Here is a 19,030-nt window from a genome sequence, read left to right as displayed (position 1 = left end):
TATGTACACAAACGATAAATGTTCAAATCAGCTAGTTAGTACTTTGTTTATTTAAATGGCACTCCAGTTCATGTGTTTTCGCAATGATCAGCGGGAAAGAGGCATCAAGAAAGGCTTGAGAGTACGATGCGTTCAGCCAGATCAGAGATAGCAGCGAATGGAAGGGAGTGAAATCAAAGCAATGGAACAGAGTTAAAGTAAAAGTCGAGATGTGATTTCTTTTATGGAAAACCTCGAGCGCTTGAAGCACAAGCTCGGTGCACCTGGAAGCCTTGAGCGATAAAAGGATGGCAGAAGTGCAGTGGATGTGATCAAAGGTTTCAAAAGCCTTGGCATGCAGCCCCATTTTAAGGTAAAGACACCCGGACAAAAACGTGCACTCCGTGGTAGAAATGCTGGCGAGTGTGTCGAGCAAGGCTTGTTTGTTGAAGTTTGACTTTGAGTTGATGGAGCTTTCAATGGACTTGTAGTCGCACCTTTTGAGACACATGTCGTGGAATATGCTGTTAATCGATTCAACATCATAGCGCTCATGATAGTGCTGAACGAGCTCAAAGCACGGTGCCATCGATAGCTGGTTGGACGAATTTATCTTTGCAAAGATCTTCTGAATGCTGTTTTGGGAGAGCGGGATTTCCTTGAAAAAGCGAAACACGTCTCGCGGAAAAAGCGAAAGATGCAACAAAAACGTTCTTTCCATCATGTCGTCGTCAGAAGCGAGCTGGCGCACACACCTTGGATATGTTGTTTTAAGCAGGTCATCATGTATGGACAGCACAGCGGGATACTTGAACACATACTCCAACGCCTTGGAAGGGGTGTTGGACCAGAAAAACAGGCCGATTTTCTGATAAACACAAACGGCATCCGGGAAAACAGCCACAATCTTCTCGGTGAGCCAAGAAAAGTCAACGCATGCCGAACTGGAGCTTTGCAAACAATCCAAGAACGTGTCTGGGTAATATTTGAGCTTGACAAGACACAACATCGAGGTTAGCGTTTTCTTTGCCGAGTGTTGAGCAGCCGAAGCGAGCAGTTTTTCAAGCATCGACACCAGTTCCGTGACAAGGCCTCTTTTCTCATACTCCTGGCACAGGGCTTCAACCGATTGGAGCGAGTGCGGCGATTTCAACACCACTATGCAAACAAGATCACACGAGAAATCAAACAACCCTTTGTCGAGGGCCATTGAAAAGATTTTTGCGTGGCTTTTGTTTGTTGTGGACGTTGAAAGCGCCTTCAAACAGCCGGCATAATCTTGATCCAGAAACAATGCCAGCGACAGATTTTCCACGTCAGACGTTGACGTGAAAATGTACGCGGCCGATTTGAACAAATTGCTTTGCAAACAAAGCGCTCCAATGTGTTCCGTCTAAGGGTTAGGGCCCATCACCACCGAAACTTACGCGTGCTTTGTGGGGAGCAGACAGAAAAGCCTGAAGCTTTGAAAACTTTTCCAAAAACGCAAGGCAATACAAAAGCTCGGTATCCAGAAATTGCTCCTTGTATTTGACCCTGGCCAGCTCGATGTAAGAAACCAGGCTTTCAAGGCATCCAGCCTCTTTGGCCTTGGGAACGACTTGGGCATATTTGGAAAAGTCGTCGGCCTTTATAAAGCTGCTAATACTTTCTTTTATAAGGTGGTTAGAAAATTGTTCATTGGCCAAAAGTTGGTAAATAAAAGGAACACGGTACTTATCTGCAAACTCGGTGGCCTTGTCGAGGTCATTCATGTTTTTGATTAGAATTTCTGCAGCCTCTTTCAAGTTTCCTGCGGCCTTGTGGATAAGGTATGCCTGCTCATACAGGCCCTCCTTGATTGCAGCATCGGCAACCTCTTTGGAGTCGTACGCCTTCAATTTCTTAATAAAATCGTCAAAGCGAGCATCATTGACCTACGATGGAGGGAGAAAGAGGAAAATGCAAAACCTTTGCCAAAGTGACCATGAAAAGGGTTTGCAAATTTTTGTTCTTCGAAAAATGCTCGTTTTCCAGCACCAGTACTTCCAACACAGGAAGAAGGATGGAGGTCTTTTTGGAGATGATCAACACCTTGATGAGAATGGCAAATGAATCGGCATCTTTGGAAGTCTTTGCACACAGCTTGATCTGAAGGTAAAAGCAAAAGTGCAAACCTTGGCCAAGAACTCCTCCTTATTGAAGGATGCATTTGATAAAAAATGGCCCCACTTTGTGGCATCTTTCATTTTCAGCAGAAAAGGGATCAATTCGCCGTACTGAAGAGTTTCCAGCGACAGCTCCATCAGCTCATCGGCTAGCTCTGCCGTAGAGTAGCAGATGGAGGCCAAGCGGGGGTTGTTTTTTGCCTGGAAAAACTTGCCAACCAATCTCCTGTCATAATACGGGTTTTGCTTCAGAAAAGCAACCAGCTCATCGGACGACATCGGAAGCGACTTGGCAACGGCATTTGCCAGCAGTGTTTTGTCGTATTTGTGCGAATTGTCCATCAATGTTGACTGAATCCAGGGGATCAGCAGATATAGTTTGTCGTGCTTTTGCAAAAGCTCCACAAGCTCAAAGACTTCATCGTTGCTCAAAAAAGAGGTAAAGTCGCTCAACAGAACACCGACGAGGGTATCTTGATCGCCCTCATACCGGTCCAAAATGAAGGCAATCACGGAAGGCAGCGTATGCGGATTGTATTTTACATATTCAACAGAAAGGTCGTGATACCCCATCTTTAGGATGAAGTCAAAAAAGAACTCTTCCAATCCATATTTGCTGCATATGATCAGCAGTGGTTGCTGCTCTTGATATTGCGTAAATTTTTCCGCCATTTGTTGGCAATAAACAATCGGGTTTGCCACATTTACCACATTGGCAAACGATGCAATATCATCCACAGAAGCATATCTTATCAGCAGTTTAAAATATAGAGCATGGATTTCAGGATCGCTGATGCCGTTGATCACGCGCTGCAAATACAGAAATATGCCTAAAATAGATGCAGTCAACCAAACAAACAAACAAACCTTCGTCGCAATCAAACGATTCAAGAATCAGAACAAAAGAGGACGGCTTGATATCAGCGATGCGATTGCTAGCTACCTCGATGCAGATGCGCAGATTTTTTGAAATGTCGCTTTTCAACAAAGCAGCAAGACACTCCAAAGCCTTCGATACGGAAAGCTTTGAAAAGAAAAAGCTGATGAACTTGAAATCCAAAACGTCTGTTCGCACTATCAGCCGTTTGATGTCCTCTATGGAGGTATAATTTTCCAAAGCAAGCATGATCATGTGATTGTTTTCACACAGCTGAGCCACTCGATCCTTGTCGTAAGCGGTAAAAATGTGCTTTGAAAGCACATCTGCAGCAATATTTACGTTGTAGTCAAAAAGGATTTCAAGAAGCCTAGTTTGATGGGCCCCGCATTCCGGTGTGTTGGTTTGCAGAATTTCCCTCATCGCCACATAGAGCTCGTCAATATATCCACCTTCACAATAGCAAGCAAAAACAGTTCCGATCGTCAGCAGAGGCGGGTTGCTTGACAGCAGCATTTTGGAAAGCGACGTGCTTTCAGGCGCATTGCTTTTGATGGCAATGTTTAGCAAATATTCATAGTCTGGCTTGAGCTTGTGGAGCTTTGCATACTCAATGGCATCCGCATATAGGCCAATGATCATGTACGATTCGAGCACCTTGGAATGGCATCTGCTTTTTTTGTACACTTCTGCCGCAAATCGAGGATATATCGGCTGCAGGATGTCCCCAAACTCCTGGGAGCAAGTAAGCTTGTCCTCTTCAAACCATTTTTTGAGCAATTCGTTTTTGCTTTGCGAAATCAGCAAAGTTGAGAGCTCAATGGTTTCATACTCCGTTAGGCGATCATTTTCCAAAATAATCGCAAAATACTGCAGCAACGGCGCCAACTGCCCAGCAGGCGCAAAATAGCCCTTCAATAGCTCTACTGTTTGCGGGGTTCTAAGCATTTGCTACCCATTAAACACGGTCAAAATACATTGGGCGAGCGGGCTGCAAGCGTGACTGCCTCCAACATTTTGCCCTTTTCAACGAGCGCATGGAATTCGGTAAAAATGAGCTGTTCAGCACCGGGGAAATTGCCCTTCAAAGCAAGCTTAATGGCAAGCTTGGGATTTTGCACCACCTCGACAAGATGTTGGATGATGTTTTCCTCCGATATTGACACCGACAAGACCTAATGTTAACAGATCAACTGATCGGCCAATTACCTGTCCCGATCTATTAACTCCTATAATGCCCGAGTCCGGGGTATACTCGGTGGTCACAAAAATGGTATCCGTTGACACTCGATTCATAAAAATGCAAGCGCCAGATTGCAGATCATACAGATGAATAAAGCCCAGCTTGGTGATCATGTAGATGATGTCAAACCGATGCCCAATTTGTAGCGCAACTGGAAAATCACCAGGAGCATCGGTTGGGAAGAAAATGTCGGACGAAACCTTTTGGAATGCAGGATATGCGTCTGTATGGTCTATTTGCACAATGTGTAGCTAGAGATATTGGAGCTGCAGTCATTACCTTGGAAAGGGACGTCGAAGCCCTCGATGCAAAGCAAAACAGCTTTACCGTGTACGTTGAATACTCCGATTTCATCAGCAAATCGGCAAAGGCTGCCGCATGCCCATCGATAATTTGGCTGGCCGACTTTGATTGCGAAAATAGTTGAATGGTTCCGCCAACGCCTTGATCTTTGGCGTAAATGCCGACCAGAAAACACCAAGAAAGATCGGAATTACACTTATAGTTGATAATTTGACAGTTTTCCAGCGAAGAATGTCTATCAAAGATCTTCTTTGGCCCGCCAGTCCCTTCAATATGCCAATGGTATACACATTTGGCGGTAATAATGCCGATGTAAGACGGGTTCACCCATTTCCAGAATATGATGTCTTCATCCATAACGTATGCCTTAATTTTGACCTTGAATTCAAGGTTGAAAATCTGGAGCTGTCGGCCAGCTATGCCGGAATATTAAAATCCAAAAATACATTTCAACGCTATGATCAGCTCTATGGGGTGCATGATGGCAGAGTCTGCGGTGATGGCGTGCTTCAAGATATTATTTGGATTTGCGATTTCTATGATCGATAGAGATGTTCCGGAAGGATCTCTAATGCAAAGATACTTTTCTGACTCCATTGTCAGTGTGCTAAAGCCAATGTCCGTGGGCAGAAATCCTAGCGATTGCAGCTAAAATGAGAAAATCGGCTATACATTGACATGCTCTTGGAAGTGAATCGGAAGTGGATACTTGTTGCTGGTTTGCATGTTTGACAAAAGAGGCCTCGGATTGATGTCAAATTGTAAAAACTTAGCAACGTTGAAGTTTAGTTTAGTTTAGTTTAGTTTAGGGTTGCGTTGCGTTGGGTCGGGTCGGGTTGGTTTTAACTTGTAACTTGCCATATAAATTTGAAAAGCGACTCGCAAATTTTGTGGCAAATCACATTCTGTTTTGGGGCATATTTATTTTTCCAAGTTATGCCCCAAGATTCTAAAATTAATTCCTCCAAGACGGCCATTCAAAACTTGGAAGAGAAGCCCCAAAACACAATACATTCCGCTACCCCTTCAGCTCAACAGTCGCTTGCTGACTTGAAGGGAGCTCCAAAGAATAATAGGTACTTTCTTGGCCTTGTATCATTAGCCCTAGTCGTGTTTCTATGGGTCTCCTCATCATTTGTAATGTCCTTATTGCTGCGTATATATCCAAAGGCCTTCTTTTCTACCTACATGTCAACGGCAACCTTTCAGCTTTATTTCCCAATTTTATATCTCAACTCTCTGTTCAAGAAAAAGCCTCGGGAAGCGGAGGAATCTAGTGCTATCCCTAAATCCCCCTCATCGTTAGCGGCGCCAGCATCTAAAAAGCTGACAAAAAGAGAAATGCTTGAGCATTCTGTTTTATTTTTCTCCATCTATTTTATCTCCTGTTATCTGGCCAATCTTTCATTTGAATATACAGATGTTGTATCGGCTGCACTTTTGCTTTCAACCTCTTGCTTCTTTACGCTTATATTTAGCATCATAGCTGGTGTTGAAAAATTTAGCCTAATGAAGGGCCTATCCGTGTTAATTTGTGCCGGTGGACTTTGCATCGTTGGGGGTCTTTCATATTTCTATGATGAGAAAACAACCCAAACTAATCCGCCAATAAACATAGCCCTAGGAAATATTTTTGCAGTTGGTTCTGCAAGTTTATATGGGCTCTACTCGGTAATTTTAAAGAAAAAAACCATCGACGAGTCAAGGATAAATATGCCTTTTTTTTTCGGTTGCGTCGGCTTATTGTCTACTATATTGCTTTGGCCGATTTTTTTTATCTTGCACATCACAAAATTAGAAGTCCTTGAAGTTCCAACGCTCTTTAGCTTGGTTCTACTATTTGCTAATAATATTTTCGGCGGTCTTGCAGCCAACTATTTCTGGATTTATGCGCTTCTTCATACTTCCCCTCTTATAGTGTCTATTGGGCTCGCCTTTTCCATTCCAATGACGATTCTTTTTGATCTGCTCATTAATGGAAATAGTATTTTCCAGTTCAGATATCTTGCGGGCGTGTGTATTGCGCTGGGCTTTATCATTTTGAATTTAACTGCAATATATCCAGATTTTGATTTCTTTTTTGAAAGGTCATGCCTCTTTGTACGCAACAAAAAATAAACCTGGCCGGCATAGAATACAAATATCCTCCTCTTCACATTCTAGAATAAATTTGTAAACAGATTTTTTCCGAATATTTTTTTAGAAGCCAGCAGGCGATGATTGGTGGTTAATGCAATTTTTATTTTGCACCTTATAGCTATTACACCAATAGAAGTCTTTAATTATCTTGAAATCAGCATGTCACAGTTTTCTGAAAAGGTGATGTCTGAAAGCTTCTCTTCAGATATGACTTCAAAAGATCAATCCTCAAACGAAATTTCAAAAGATGAATCCTCAAACGAAATTTCAAAAGATGAATCCTCAAACGAAATTTCAAAAGATGAATCCTCAAACGCAACCTCAAAAGATCAATCTTCAAACGCACTTTTATCCGAAAAAGACATCGTTCATGTAACTTCACCTGCTGGAACAGCATCAAAGTTTGCGATACTCTTCTCATGGGCCAACTCTTTCGATTATTTTTTAATTGGAACTGGTTTGGTTTGTGGCCTCGTGGCCGGCCTTTCGGTTTCATTAATGAATTACTTGCTTGGAGATATCATCAACTTGTTCATCGATTTTCTCATCGCAAAAAATGTGGACCCCTCGTCTGTTTTACTCCAAGAAAAACTCTTTTGGACAGAAATGACATATTCTTTAACATTTCTTTCCATTTTGGGAGTGGTAATATTCCAGACAGGATATTGGATGTTGGCTTTACTTAATTGGTCCGCAGCTCGCCAGTGCTATCGTCTTAAAACCACTCTTTTTGCTTCTCTTCTGGAAAAGGAAATTTCTTTTTTTGATGGAAATTCTACTGGTGAACTTATCAACCGCTCTGCTGCAGACATTTTCCTAGTTCAAGAAGGACTTTCCGGGAAAATGGGATTGACAGCATTGTATGCAGCTACATTTATTTCTTGCTTTTCTGTGGCCTTTTTTCGCTGCTGGCAATTAACTCTTGTCGTATGCATGATTTTTCCAATTATAAGTGCATCTAATGCGCTCTTTTCCCGCGTCTCTTCTCGATTTTCTGAGAAGGCCCAACCTCGCTACGCTCGAGCAAGCGCATATGCAGGAGAAGTTATTGCAGGAATCCGTACCGTAGTGTCATTTGGTGCTCAATCTTCGGAATGCGAGAGTTATAGTGACCTGGCGCAAGAGGCAGCAAAGAAAAACGAGCCCTCTTTCCTTATTTCCGGAGCCTCAATGGGTATTATTTGCATGTTAGCCTTTTTTTCATATTCACTTGCCTTTTGGAGCGGTGCCAAGCTTATTGAGTCTGGAGTTATTCTCAAACGCGGTGTAATTTTAAGTGTCTTTTTTTGCGTGATCTCTGGTGCCGTTTCTGTGAGACACATTTTCCAAAATTTTGAAATCGTAAGCCGGGGAATTCTTGCAGCTTCAACACTCTCCAATATCATCAAAAAAGACGAAGATCAATCATTAAATATATCCAAAAAAGGTGTTGACGATGAGGAACACCTTCGTGTTCGCGGGCTTATTGAGAAAGGTGGAATTACTCTTGAAAATGTCTCCTTTCGGTATGCTTTGACATTTTGTTTCTAACTTTTAGATATAATTCTCCATCAGATGCCGGCTCTGAAATTTCTAATATATCTCTAGTATTGGAGCCAGGGAAGAAGACAGCCCTTGTAGGCAAATCTGGATCAGGAAAGTCCACCATTGTTGACCTGCTTCAACGATTCTATCGTCCACAGAGTGGGAGGATCCTGATTGGGGACGAGGAAGACCATAACATTAGCCCTTTGGCTATGCGATCTTCCATCGGAATTGTGTCTCAAGAGCCTATTCTTTTTGACGAGAGTGTTTTTATAAATGTGGCTCTTGGAGCTATAAATCGGGCTTCTGTAACCATGGAGGATGTGGCAAATGCCTGCCGTATCGCAAATGCTCACACGTTTATTTTGGGCTTGCCTCAAGGATACTCTACTAGGGTAGGCCCTGGTGGTTCTATGCTCTCTGATGGCCAGCGGCAACGCATCGCAATTGCTAGATCGTTGATGCGAGACCCATCTTTGTTGATTTTGGACGAAGCTACGTCCTCCCTGAATTCTGCTTCAGAGGCTGCTGTTCAGGATGCCCTTGAAATGGCTTCTAAAGGCCGTACAACTCTAGTTATCGCCCATAAGCTTTCAAGTGTAATTTCTGCTGACAAAATTATCCTTCTTCAAGAAGGAAAAATTCTGCAGCAGGGATCACATTCTGAACTAATTTCTCACACTGAAGGTCCATATTTCGAACTAGTCCATCCACAAAAAGGAGACACCGCTGTATTTCTTGATAATGACAGTACTCCCGTGGATGACAGATACTTGGAGACTCCCGATACATGTGACGGTATTGATTACGATGCAATCGCAGCATCACCTTCAATCCTTCGTCTTTCCGACACAGCTAGAGGAAGAAAATGTACATTGCCACTTTCGAAAATCGTCCACCGTATCCTGAGGATGCAAGGTCCCGAATATGCCTTTATGCTGTTCGGCCTTCTTTGTGCGATTGTAAACGGCTCCACAATGCCAATACTATCCTTCCTTTTTGCCGACCTTCAAAGTGTATTTGCAGAACCCTCAATTGCGGTTCTAATCAAAGGCGTCAAGTTTTACTGTTTTTGGTTCTTTATTCAAGGCTTGATCTCCGGAGTTTCCCAACTTGGGCAAACCGCTTTTTTTGGCATAGCCGGAGAGCGTCTTGCCAGTCGCCTTCGAGCCTCTTGCTTCAAATCGCTAGTTTCGATGGACCAAAATCATCCTTTAAAGATGGCGTATTTCGATACACCTCAAAATGCACCTTCTCGTCTAATTGCACGCTTATCGTCAGAGGTAGATAGTTTGAAAAAACTCACGGGTCCTCTTTTTGGTACCCTAATACAGGCTTTAGTGACCGTTGGACTTGGTCTATTTGTTGCTTTTTATTCCGGATACAAATTGGCCATTATTCTCGTGCTATGCATGCCTTTAATGGCAATTGCTAGCTTCTTTGAAAGGAATACAAGAACATACTTTGGCAGCAATATCGAACGTTCCTCTGAGCTTGCTCAGGCGCGCATGGGTGAGGCCCTTCACTATCGACGTACTGTTTCTGGCCTTTGCCGCGAATCCTGGTTCTTGGAGCAATATTGCAAGCAATTGGATGCTCCTCATCGCCTTAGCGTGATCAGTGCATTTGTTGGAGCTATTGGATTTGGGCTTTCGCAAGCCATGCTGTGTTGGATCTATGCTATTTCGTTTTATTTTGGGGCCAAATTGGTCCTTTCTGGCGAGCTCGATTATGCCGCCATGAACAGGGTCCTTTATTCAATTATATTTTGCGCCATGGCAGCAGGAAAAACAATCGCTTGCTTGCCAGATGTTCCCTCTGGACGCCTTGCAGCTCAATCTATATTTGAGCTCCTCTCCTATGGCGACGGTGGCAATGCAAACGCATCTTTGGATGAGTACCGCAAGGATCAAGCCATTGCCAGCAATGTTCCTCCACAGATCAGGCTTGAAAATGTACGCTTTTCATACCCTTCGAGGCCCGAAACTCGAGTTCTTGATGATTTAAATTTAACTTTTGAAGCTGGAAAGAGAATTGCGATCGTTGGACCTTCAGGGTCTGGAAAGAGCTCCATTTTTGGGCTTTTTGAACGCTTCTACGAGCCACAAACCGGCTCAATACTGTTTGATGGAAAGGATATTTCCACGATTCCGCTCTCTGTAGTTAGAGAGACCTTTGGATTGGCAAGCAAAGAGCCGGTACTTTTTTCTCGATCTATTTGGGAAAATATCTGTCTAGGCAGACAGCTGCTTAAGGAGAAGGAGGAGGAGGAAGCGCCATCGATTCCTCAAGTTGATGTTGAAAATGCTTCAATTCTGGCCGGTATCCATTCGGACATTATATCCCTTTCTTGCGGATATGAAACACAGCTTGGTGAATTTGGATCACAGCTCTCTGGGGACCAAAAGCAGCGCATTGCAATTGCCCGTGTCCTTTTAAAAAATCCGCCAATCTTGCTATTTGATGAAGCCACCTGTGCCTTGGATGCCCAATCTGAGGAAAAAATCCAAGCAGCTTTGATGAAAGATTTTGCTTCAAGCGAGAGACCAAGGACGTTTATTGTCATTGCGCATCGTCTTAGCACCATTCGAGATTTTGATTTAATTTATGTCATGGACAAGGGAAAGGTTGTTGAAATGGGCGACCACTCCTCGTTACTTTCCAAAAGGGGTCTATATTATAAGCTCTACAAGAAAGAATCGCGTCAAGCACATGAAGACAAAGGAGTTAATTAAATTAATTAAAGTTACATTATGCACTTGGCATGCATGCATGCGCATGATGCCATCACATGCTGCCGCCATGTACCTCATTAAATTACAATTTGTACGATTTTAATTTGCTCACTCGGGCCAATCAGAAAAGGGGCTTTGTTGCTAGCCATTGTTTAGGGATGTGAAATTGAGATTGAAAATGATATTTACGATCGAAAAACCATCCTATTTTGATATATGCCTCCATCAGGTTTGGCCGTATGGTCCTATTGACAGTAGTTTTGATCAACTCGTCCCAACAGAATGGCGAGACTTTTTTGCCGCCATCTCCGGAATGCCTGCAAACACAATCGATTATTAGAGATGAAGCGCCTGCGGTATCATTTTTTTCAAGTAAGAAGATTGGAAAGCCAACAAGCATGTCTAATGAGGAGGTGGGGGATTATTTTCTTACATCAAAGACCATTCTTGGAGACTCTTCATCTTGGGTCGGGTTTTCCTCCTATGCAAATCAGCTTCATCGCCAATACTCGCTCTCCGGCTTTGTCCTGAACATCCTAGTGGTTGGTAGGAGAATTTTTTTCTTATTGATAAGGTGAGGCTGGTGTTGGAAAGGTCACACTGTTGAAATCTCTTTTTTCGCTATCAGAAGCAGATGTCAACACGAAAATAGCACACGAGCCCTCTGAACATCAAAAAGAGGCTATCGGGTGCCACGAAGAAGAGCGAGCCGCTTGCTTGAAATTTACGGAATATTCAAAAAGTACTTGAATTTTTTTAATGAAGGTATTGAGGAGTTTGAGCTCTCCATGACCATGAACATCACTGTGGTTGATGGCTTCGGGGATCAAGTGGACAATGTAGATATGTACGGACTTTTTCGTTATTTCTAGGCTGCCAAGGATAATCCAAAGAGTCCACAAAGGATTAGAGGAATATTGCAGTGCAGAAAGCGACATTTTCCGCCGCTTCCGAGGTGAGATTGTGGATAGCAGATATCACGCGTGCATCTATCTTCTCCCACCATGGAGGACAAGGTAACCCACGGCAACGTTTACTTGAAAGTCTGAGGAAAATCGACATCCTGGCAATGTCAAAGCTGGACAAAGTGATAAATTTAATTCCAGTCATTGGCCGAGCAGAAATCCTTACATTGCGCGAGCTGTCTCTTTTAAAAGGAAGGGTAAGCACTTGATGGCATAATTGAAAGATATTGAAGGACATTTCTAGATTTGGAATTCAGCTTTTCTATCCAACTGTCGACGACAGAGATGAAGATTTTGTGCAAGAAGAGGTGAAGCGATTAAAGGTAATGAACAAGCCAATCCTAAATGATGCGTAGAGCTCAATTCCATTTGCCGTTATTGGAGCACTTCTGCAGCACAACAATGGGTCGCCCCAATCTGCGCCTTTGAAGTGCAGGGAATATCCGTGGGGGAAAATCAATATCGAGTCTGATGAGTACTATGACTTCCTGAAATTCAAGCAAGTTCTTATTTCGGATCATAGCGAAGAGCTCAGAAGAAAAGCCACCATCCTTTATGAAATATATCGCGCCGACATCCTTTCAAAGAAGCCTACCAGCCCGCCCAAAAAGTACAATATTAGACCTATCACTATCTCATAGGGGAGATCTAATGAAGCTGAGAAAGCAGAATGAAGAGCTATCCGAGCGAAGCTCAAAGCTCGAGGAAAAGCTTAAAATAGACCAAATGAAGAACGCCTCGCTTTTCAAAAATGCCATCAATGTTAGATTTGAAAAAGAGATTCAGGCTCTGCATAAACGCGAACAAGAGGTCAAAGACGAGCTCTTTTCAATTATGAATGATGTGGACACCGTTAAAAGTAAACTTGAAGTCTTGGAAAAAGAGCGAGCTAAGAACGAAAAGGAGTCCAAAGCGGTTGCCAAGTTGAGTGCGTCTGCCATTGCCACGATGTTCGGAGGCGGACTAAACTCCGAGGTTTTGAAAATCGCCTCAAAAAAAGGCTCGCGCAAAAACAGAAATTAAACGAATGTCAAATTTTTTAAATAGGCACATGCTCCGATGCAATAAATTTCGGTGCACAAATCAGGGGGTGAAGATGTCGCCTTAACGTTCGAGGGTGTGGTTGGTCAGGATTAAAATTAAAATATATGTTACAAAACGCACCAATCAAATCAAAGCATCAAAGGCTAAATCGTTCAAGCATGGCCTTTTTCTTTGCACTGCTCTTACCTTCGCAACAACGTTTGCACTGCCCTTACCTTCGCAACAGCATTTGCACCGCAGCTCGCACGTTACTTCCCCAATTGCAGATAAATGATGAACACCAGCTGGATGTTACAAGGGGTCTCTGACCCCGAGGCGTCCAATGACGAGGCGCCAGAGTCAAACGAATTGGGCCATCTTTTGCAGGATGAGGATCATCTGGATTTCCACATACCCGTGCATCACTCTACAGCTGCATTATTAGAACAAGCGGCATTAATGAGTCCGGGCGGACCGCATCATCAATCTCTCGGAAATTCCCATCATCCATATGCCACGACTGGCATACTGCAGTCACAACAGCATGGATCGCCTTTGATGCATCCGCAGCACCATCATCCTCACCACTCTATGCACCCACACCAACACTTAAACGGATCTCCATCTAATGGCGGGGTTGGTGTATGTGGGCCTGCCCCACAAAGGCCAATGCTCGCTTCCGATGGACGGCTAGGCCACTCCCACCCACATCACCTTGCAGCAGCAATGGGGGCCTCCAATCATCAGCACCATCCGTCTCATTTGATGTCTTCCTCACATCACCTTCATCACCATCAACATCCATCGCTCATGCACCATCAGCGGCAGATCCCATCCCCGATTCAACAACAGTCGCACAACCTTCCACCGTCTCCGCAATCTTTGGCCTCAAAAATGGAAGGCATTCCAGAGACACCTTTCTACTGCTCCCGATGTCGATACACTAAGGACGTCACCTCTTTCATGGATGGAAATAGGAAGCGCAAGACATGCTCTTCCTGCCGCTCTTATGGAAGAAAGTATCTGAAGAAGAAAGAGGGCCAGGTCGACCTCCCGGGCGAAGAGCACCTCTCTGAGGAATCCAAGCATACGTCCAGGAGCATGGAAGTGGAGGATGACGAGATGTTGCGGATGAACAACATGGCGTTTATAGATAATATGAATTGGCTGTGTCATCATCTCAACGAATTCAAAGACAACCAGCAGCATGTCAAAAGCCTGAGAAAGGAGTTTGGACGCATCATCGCACATTCTCGCCTGTCAATAGAGTCATACATGACAAGTTCGTTGAGCACCGAAGAGGGGCGACACATGTAGGGGAGTGCAATGCATATTAAGTATTTTGATAAAATGTTATTTATTCCGGTTGACTTTTGTCGCACTTGATGGTGATGATGGCTGATTGTGTTCCCTTAAACTTGCAACGTGAGATTTTAAAACTTCTGTCCCCGAATTTTAAAAATTAATGTCGCTTCCTGCCCCCATGGCCGACTTCCAGGATGAAGAGGAGGATGTCGAAATCGTCATGAATGACTATGACCAGGATGAGGATGGTCTAGGGTATGGTTCCCTCGAGATTTCCTGCTAGGTTCCAGAAGCCCCTCTCCGTTGCAACGGGAATACCTGCAGCTGGCACCGGTTTGAGATCGTCTTTTTTACCATCAATAGGCCCGAACGCATCTTCAGCCACATGTCCAACATGTGGCGGAGCAGGTGCCCCTGGCTCCACCACCAATGTGGATGCAGCACCAACCTTTGCACCCTCAGAGATGCTCTCTGCCCAGCTTACAACGGTGCTTTCCGATGGGCTTCCATCTGCGCCCATGGCCTCGTCCATATATAATATCGAGCTTGATTCCATTGAGGACAAGCCTTGGAGACAGCCTGGGTCGGATATTACCGACTATTTCAACTATGGGTTTGACGAACAAACCTGGAGGCTCTATTGTCTGCGGCAAAAGTCGCAACGCGAAGAGGCACACCAATCGCGGCGTATTGGCGTGTTTGACGGCAGTAGCGCCAGTTCATCGTCATTGTTGTCTTTTTATTTGTAGATCATGTAGACCGAAATTGTCGGCCTCTCATAGGATACCTGCGCCGAGCACAATCAGCCCCCCATCTGCGGAGTATTACTTTGGAGAGGAGAGCAAAAGCCCACAGTCAACCAGGAGGCATCGATCGCGATCGCGGTCACGAGGTGACTCTAGAAAGACAGAGCGCAGGTCTGAAACCCGCCGCTCAGACCACGAATCAAAGGATCGTCCAGACCACAGGGCTGGTGACAAGGCCAGCTCCGCATCGTCGTCATATTCGCGCTCAAACTTTTCACGCACATTTTCGTCGTCATCTTCCTCCAACAGCAGTCGAAAGCCGTCGTCTTCTTATCGCAGTTGAATGGCTATATATGATCGCCCAATAAATGTAGAGTCAGCTCAGCTTTCGCTTGCACACGCAACTTGACGCGGATTGATGGGCGCAATTGGGTTGATTGCCGTTGGTGGTTTATTTATTTGCTTTGGTAGCATCTGCGACGTCAAAGTGCAGAAGAACTTGGAACGCCTCTACTAGCTGGATGACGTGCACAATTTGCTTGAAAAGAAAGACGGGACTGCTGAGGGCGAGCGCCACTTTGGGGACCCATGAATGCGGATATACTGCCCACACATAAAGTGATGCAAGGAAAAGCTCGTTCATAGCGCAGACGATAAATAAAACCCACCTTTTAGTGTAGTATACTCTCAGGAGTATAGGGCTATTCTCGGCTACGGTCTTGTGCGATGCCGAGCCGCTCTTGGTAGAACTAAAGCTGTAAACACACTCTTTACCTAAGCATATGAACATAGTGCGAGGAAAGGTCCAGCGAAAGAATAAACTGGAAGATGGGCATCATCATTGCGGGATAGAGACGGCAAAGTGCGCAAAGCAGCATCATTGTCGCAGACCGGTCTGTCACCATATCCAGGGCAGCACCAAACTGTGAGCATTGGTTGAAATAACGTGCAGTCATGCCATCAAATGCATCGAGTATTGCGGAAATAAAGTACAGAATCATTGCGCCGCAATGTTGGCCAGTGGCCATCAGCAGGATTGAGAACAGAGCAAATACGACGCGCAGCAGCCCTAGATGTGAGTCAGATGTAGATACCAATGATGTTGGGAATGTACAAGAGTATAGACTTCATCGTCACGGGGGCTTTCTTTTTTTCGGACAAGTCCTTTGCAGTGAAGTCGATATTGTCCATAACGATCAATTGAAATGATTAAATCTCCGTCAGGTTGGCCTGAAAATGTACCTTGCACACATTAAAGTAAATTCCAACCCTAAATTTTGGTGTTGAGCTTGATGTCGACAAGTGAGCAGTACGGCATTGCTTGTTTTTATGTGACAGAAAACCGAACGTAGCCATTCCATCTGTGGATGGACTTTTTCTTTCAGAATTTTTTACGCTCTCCTCTGATGAGGATATGTTTGCGCCAAAGCATGCGCTGCTCCAGTCCATAGGTGGAGAGGATCTGTCCTTCCGGCAATCAAAGGCAAGTGTGGCGGTGCTTATTTGATTAGGAACTATTTTCACGACTCAAATTTACAGCCATCGAACTCCAATCGAAGCTCCTATTTCTGACGACACTATACGAAGAGATGGGAGAAGATGGATGTTGTGGAGAATCCGTTGACAAGCACATTCTTGTGGCCAAAGGTAAAGAATATACGATGATTGCATAGATGAGTCTAAGGCTGCGCTAAAAAAGCTCAAGGATGAATTGGAGAAGCTCAAAGGCTCCATTGCGGACCAGTGCGACCTGATCCTCAACAGTAATTGAAGTCCTTATTTTAGAACAAAAATCGGCGTCCCTTTGCGTAAAGGGCAATAGACTGCTTTCGGAGGAAATATTGGAGCTCGAACAGCAAGCTGCATCTTTGGCAGAGCGTATTGAAAAGATTCTCTCCACAAAGGTAAGAGAACAGTCTTCTTGCGGCTAGAATTTGACTTCCACCATGACCATTGAAGAGGGAGAGGCCGCTTTGGAAAAAAAGGTTCCTCAAAGCGTACTCAGTATAGAAATTGCAAATGTCCGATCTCAAAACCTCGATCCACGATGTGAGCAAGCTGATCCAAGAGGCGAAACTGCGTCTCGATCGAGAGGATCTTTTGTATAAAGAACTTGCAGCAGAGTGCGATCGGATGGACGAGAGTGTAAACACCAAAAAGGCCCATGTGATCCAACGAGATGCCACTGTAGAGGAGCTATACCATATGTGGGCTTTGAATCTTATCCTTAGGTACGACGGAATGACAAGGATTATTCAGGAGGCATTTGGGGCGTCTTGTTTTATGGAACACGAGTACCCGTATCGTCTTTGCATCCATCTGCGCAATGACGCCATCCTTGGAGATAGGAACTTTTTTGTGACGTTTGACAAACGGGGATCTGTTCTCTCAATTCAGGTTGACAATGTCCTATTTTTGATGTTTGGTAGGATGCAAAGCAAGACGGAGTTGATATTCTCTCGCATGCTATAAGTGCCTTGCCGTTGCAAGAAAAAGACACTGTTGATGCCTTATGCCGATCAGAGCTACTGGCTGCCATCACGTTCCTACGGATTTCCCACCAGAACGATGCATCTGCCCATTCTTACTAAAGCTTATTGTAACATACGCAACTTTTAGTGCACCGGAGTGATAATGGATTCGAGTTGTAATGCATTTGGGCTGCAATCGATTCGGGTTGCAGTTGATTTGGCCTGCAATGGGCTCGAGTTTTGGCGTATTGACTTTGAAAAGACTGATCAACTAATCAATGGGCATTGTATTTAATGTTTACGGGCTCTACTTTTAGTGAGCAGCTGCAGGTCAAAAATGATGGGTTTCCTTACCGTATTGCATGCAATATTTAGTGGTGGGTCAATTTTAAACGGCACCAAACTTGTGGCCCTTCTATTTCTTTGCCAAGGCAGCCTCGATGCTCTTCAAGGCCTCTCGCACAGCTGGCGGAAGCGCTTTTCCTGGCCTGCCCTTTTCGGTCTGTTTCGATGGCTTGGAACAATGGGGCATCAGGGCAGGCGGGCAGGACTCGGCCGAAGCCATGCCTCCAGGCATGGGGCCACCGACTGTAGTTTTTCCAACACGCAGCTCAAGGCCCCCCAATTGAAATCCTTTCAGGGCGCTTGTGGCCGTTCGGGCGCTCAATGCATCTGAATACTCGACATATCCATATCCTCTATGGCGCAGCCGATCGTGGGCATCCGGAATCAGCGAAAGGGCCGTCACCACACCAAAAGCAGAAAAAACTTCGCGCAAGTCGGCCTCGGAAATGGAGTCGCACACACTGGCGATGTACAGACGGTTTGCAAGTGGCCTTGGAACGCCTGGTGGCAGGTCTGGTGGGAAATTCATTGGACGGCCGACCTTCAGCGACCTGCCTCGAAGATCGCCGCCGTTCATGGTATCGAGTGCAAGTGCTGCACCATCTGGAGTCTCAAACTCAACAAAACAAAAGCCCTTGTGATTGAGAGTGTCTGGATCGATGGTCATCGAGATGTTTTTGACCGGACCGAAAATGGAAAATGCCGATTTCAAGTCTGCATCTGAAAGATCAAAGTTAATGGAGCCTACATACAAACGAGACAGGATATTCAAGTTATGATAGAGCTGGGACGTCGGTGGGGGGTTGAAATGAGCGCCGCCACCTGCGGCGCCTTTAACCTTTCCATTTAAGGCCTTTTTTTTCCGCAGACAGGCAAAATAAGCGTCAATAAGCTTTGGTGTTTTCGAATATGATGCAAGAGGAAATGGATGGTCTATTGTTGAAAAGTCCTGAGTAGCCTCCAACTCTTTAAGGCGTTTGGATAGGGCGGAAAACCCCGTCTGTATCTTGACGGCGGCTTCTCTAGCCTTGGCTATGACTGTAATCATTTCCTGTGTGACTCTTCTTAATGGTGCGGCTGCACAAGGCAAGGGGCTTTTATTTTCTTGCATTTTGAAAAGGGTAAAATGAAGCCAAAATTTAAAACCAACTCCAAGGTGTGCATTTTGAGTGCACAAGGCCGCCAAAATCCCGAAAACCCTAAAGCGCGTTTGCTAACCCTAAACTTG

The 19,030-nt window shown here is 44.7% G+C and overlaps 9 protein-coding genes across 9 annotated transcripts; 6 read left to right on the top strand and 3 right to left on the bottom strand.

Moving 5' to 3' along the window:
• Nucleotides 1-31: 31 nt before the first annotated feature.
• Nucleotides 32-4,906, bottom strand: DI09_4p300 (clathrin heavy chain; the record flags this gene model as incomplete). The annotated part of the gene is made up of 8 exons (XM_013381920.1): nt 32-1,237; nt 1,407-1,862; nt 1,900-2,091; nt 2,136-2,956; nt 2,994-3,915; nt 3,981-4,178; nt 4,231-4,446; nt 4,526-4,906. 8 exons carry the CDS (start codon nt 4,904-4,906, stop codon nt 32-34), a joined length of 4,392 nt encoding a protein of 1,463 aa, XP_013237374.1.
• A 579-nt stretch (nt 4,907-5,485) lies between these two features.
• On the top strand, nt 5,486-10,947 carry DI09_4p290 (uncharacterized protein; the record flags this gene model as incomplete). Its single annotated transcript, XM_013381919.1, has 3 exons — nt 5,486-6,636; nt 6,847-8,210; nt 8,276-10,947. 3 exons carry the CDS (start codon nt 5,486-5,488, stop codon nt 10,945-10,947), a joined length of 5,187 nt encoding a protein of 1,728 aa, XP_013237373.1.
• A 239-nt stretch (nt 10,948-11,186) lies between these two features.
• Nucleotides 11,187-12,553, top strand: DI09_4p280 (uncharacterized protein; the record flags this gene model as incomplete). The annotated part of the gene is made up of 4 exons (XM_013381918.1): nt 11,187-11,493; nt 11,713-11,794; nt 11,860-12,109; nt 12,269-12,553. 4 exons carry the CDS (start codon nt 11,187-11,189, stop codon nt 12,551-12,553), a joined length of 924 nt encoding a protein of 307 aa, XP_013237372.1.
• Nucleotides 12,554-12,563: 10 nt separating this feature from the next.
• DI09_4p270 (uncharacterized protein) lies at nt 12,564-12,935 on the top strand (the record flags this gene model as incomplete). Its single annotated transcript, XM_013381917.1, has 1 exon — nt 12,564-12,935. The coding sequence occupies one exon, from the start codon at nt 12,564-12,566 to the stop codon at nt 12,933-12,935; it is 372 nt and encodes a 123-aa protein (XP_013237371.1).
• A 291-nt stretch (nt 12,936-13,226) lies between these two features.
• On the top strand, nt 13,227-14,252 carry DI09_4p260 (uncharacterized protein; the record flags this gene model as incomplete). Its single annotated transcript, XM_013381916.1, has 1 exon — nt 13,227-14,252. One exon carries the CDS (start codon nt 13,227-13,229, stop codon nt 14,250-14,252), a length of 1,026 nt encoding a protein of 341 aa, XP_013237370.1.
• A 245-nt stretch (nt 14,253-14,497) lies between these two features.
• DI09_4p250 (uncharacterized protein) lies at nt 14,498-15,329 on the top strand (the record flags this gene model as incomplete). The annotated part of the gene is made up of 2 exons (XM_013381915.1): nt 14,498-14,937; nt 14,990-15,329. 2 exons carry the CDS (start codon nt 14,498-14,500, stop codon nt 15,327-15,329), a joined length of 780 nt encoding a protein of 259 aa, XP_013237369.1.
• Nucleotides 15,330-15,437: 108 nt separating this feature from the next.
• DI09_4p240 (CDP-alcohol phosphatidyltransferase) lies at nt 15,438-16,014 on the bottom strand (the record flags this gene model as incomplete). The annotated part of the gene is made up of 2 exons (XM_013381914.1): nt 15,438-15,735; nt 15,761-16,014. 2 exons carry the CDS (start codon nt 16,012-16,014, stop codon nt 15,438-15,440), a joined length of 552 nt encoding a protein of 183 aa, XP_013237368.1.
• Nucleotides 16,015-16,575: 561 nt separating this feature from the next.
• On the top strand, nt 16,576-17,458 carry DI09_4p230 (uncharacterized protein; the record flags this gene model as incomplete). The annotated part of the gene is made up of 3 exons (XM_013381913.1): nt 16,576-16,633; nt 16,772-16,890; nt 16,997-17,458. 3 exons carry the CDS (start codon nt 16,576-16,578, stop codon nt 17,456-17,458), a joined length of 639 nt encoding a protein of 212 aa, XP_013237367.1.
• A 414-nt stretch (nt 17,459-17,872) lies between these two features.
• Nucleotides 17,873-18,913, bottom strand: DI09_4p220 (uncharacterized protein; the record flags this gene model as incomplete). The annotated part of the gene is made up of 1 exon (XM_013381912.1): nt 17,873-18,913. The coding sequence occupies one exon, from the start codon at nt 18,911-18,913 to the stop codon at nt 17,873-17,875; it is 1,041 nt and encodes a 346-aa protein (XP_013237366.1).
• Nucleotides 18,914-19,030: the final 117 nt, after the last annotated feature.

Source organism: Mitosporidium daphniae, assembly GCF_000760515.2.
Source record: "Mitosporidium daphniae strain UGP3 chromosome Unknown contig-4, whole genome shotgun sequence".
Lineage (NCBI taxonomy): Eukaryota > Fungi > Microsporidia > Mitosporidium > Mitosporidium daphniae.
Note: the sequence above shows the minus strand (reverse complement) of the source record. Positions and strands in the feature narration are given on the sequence as shown.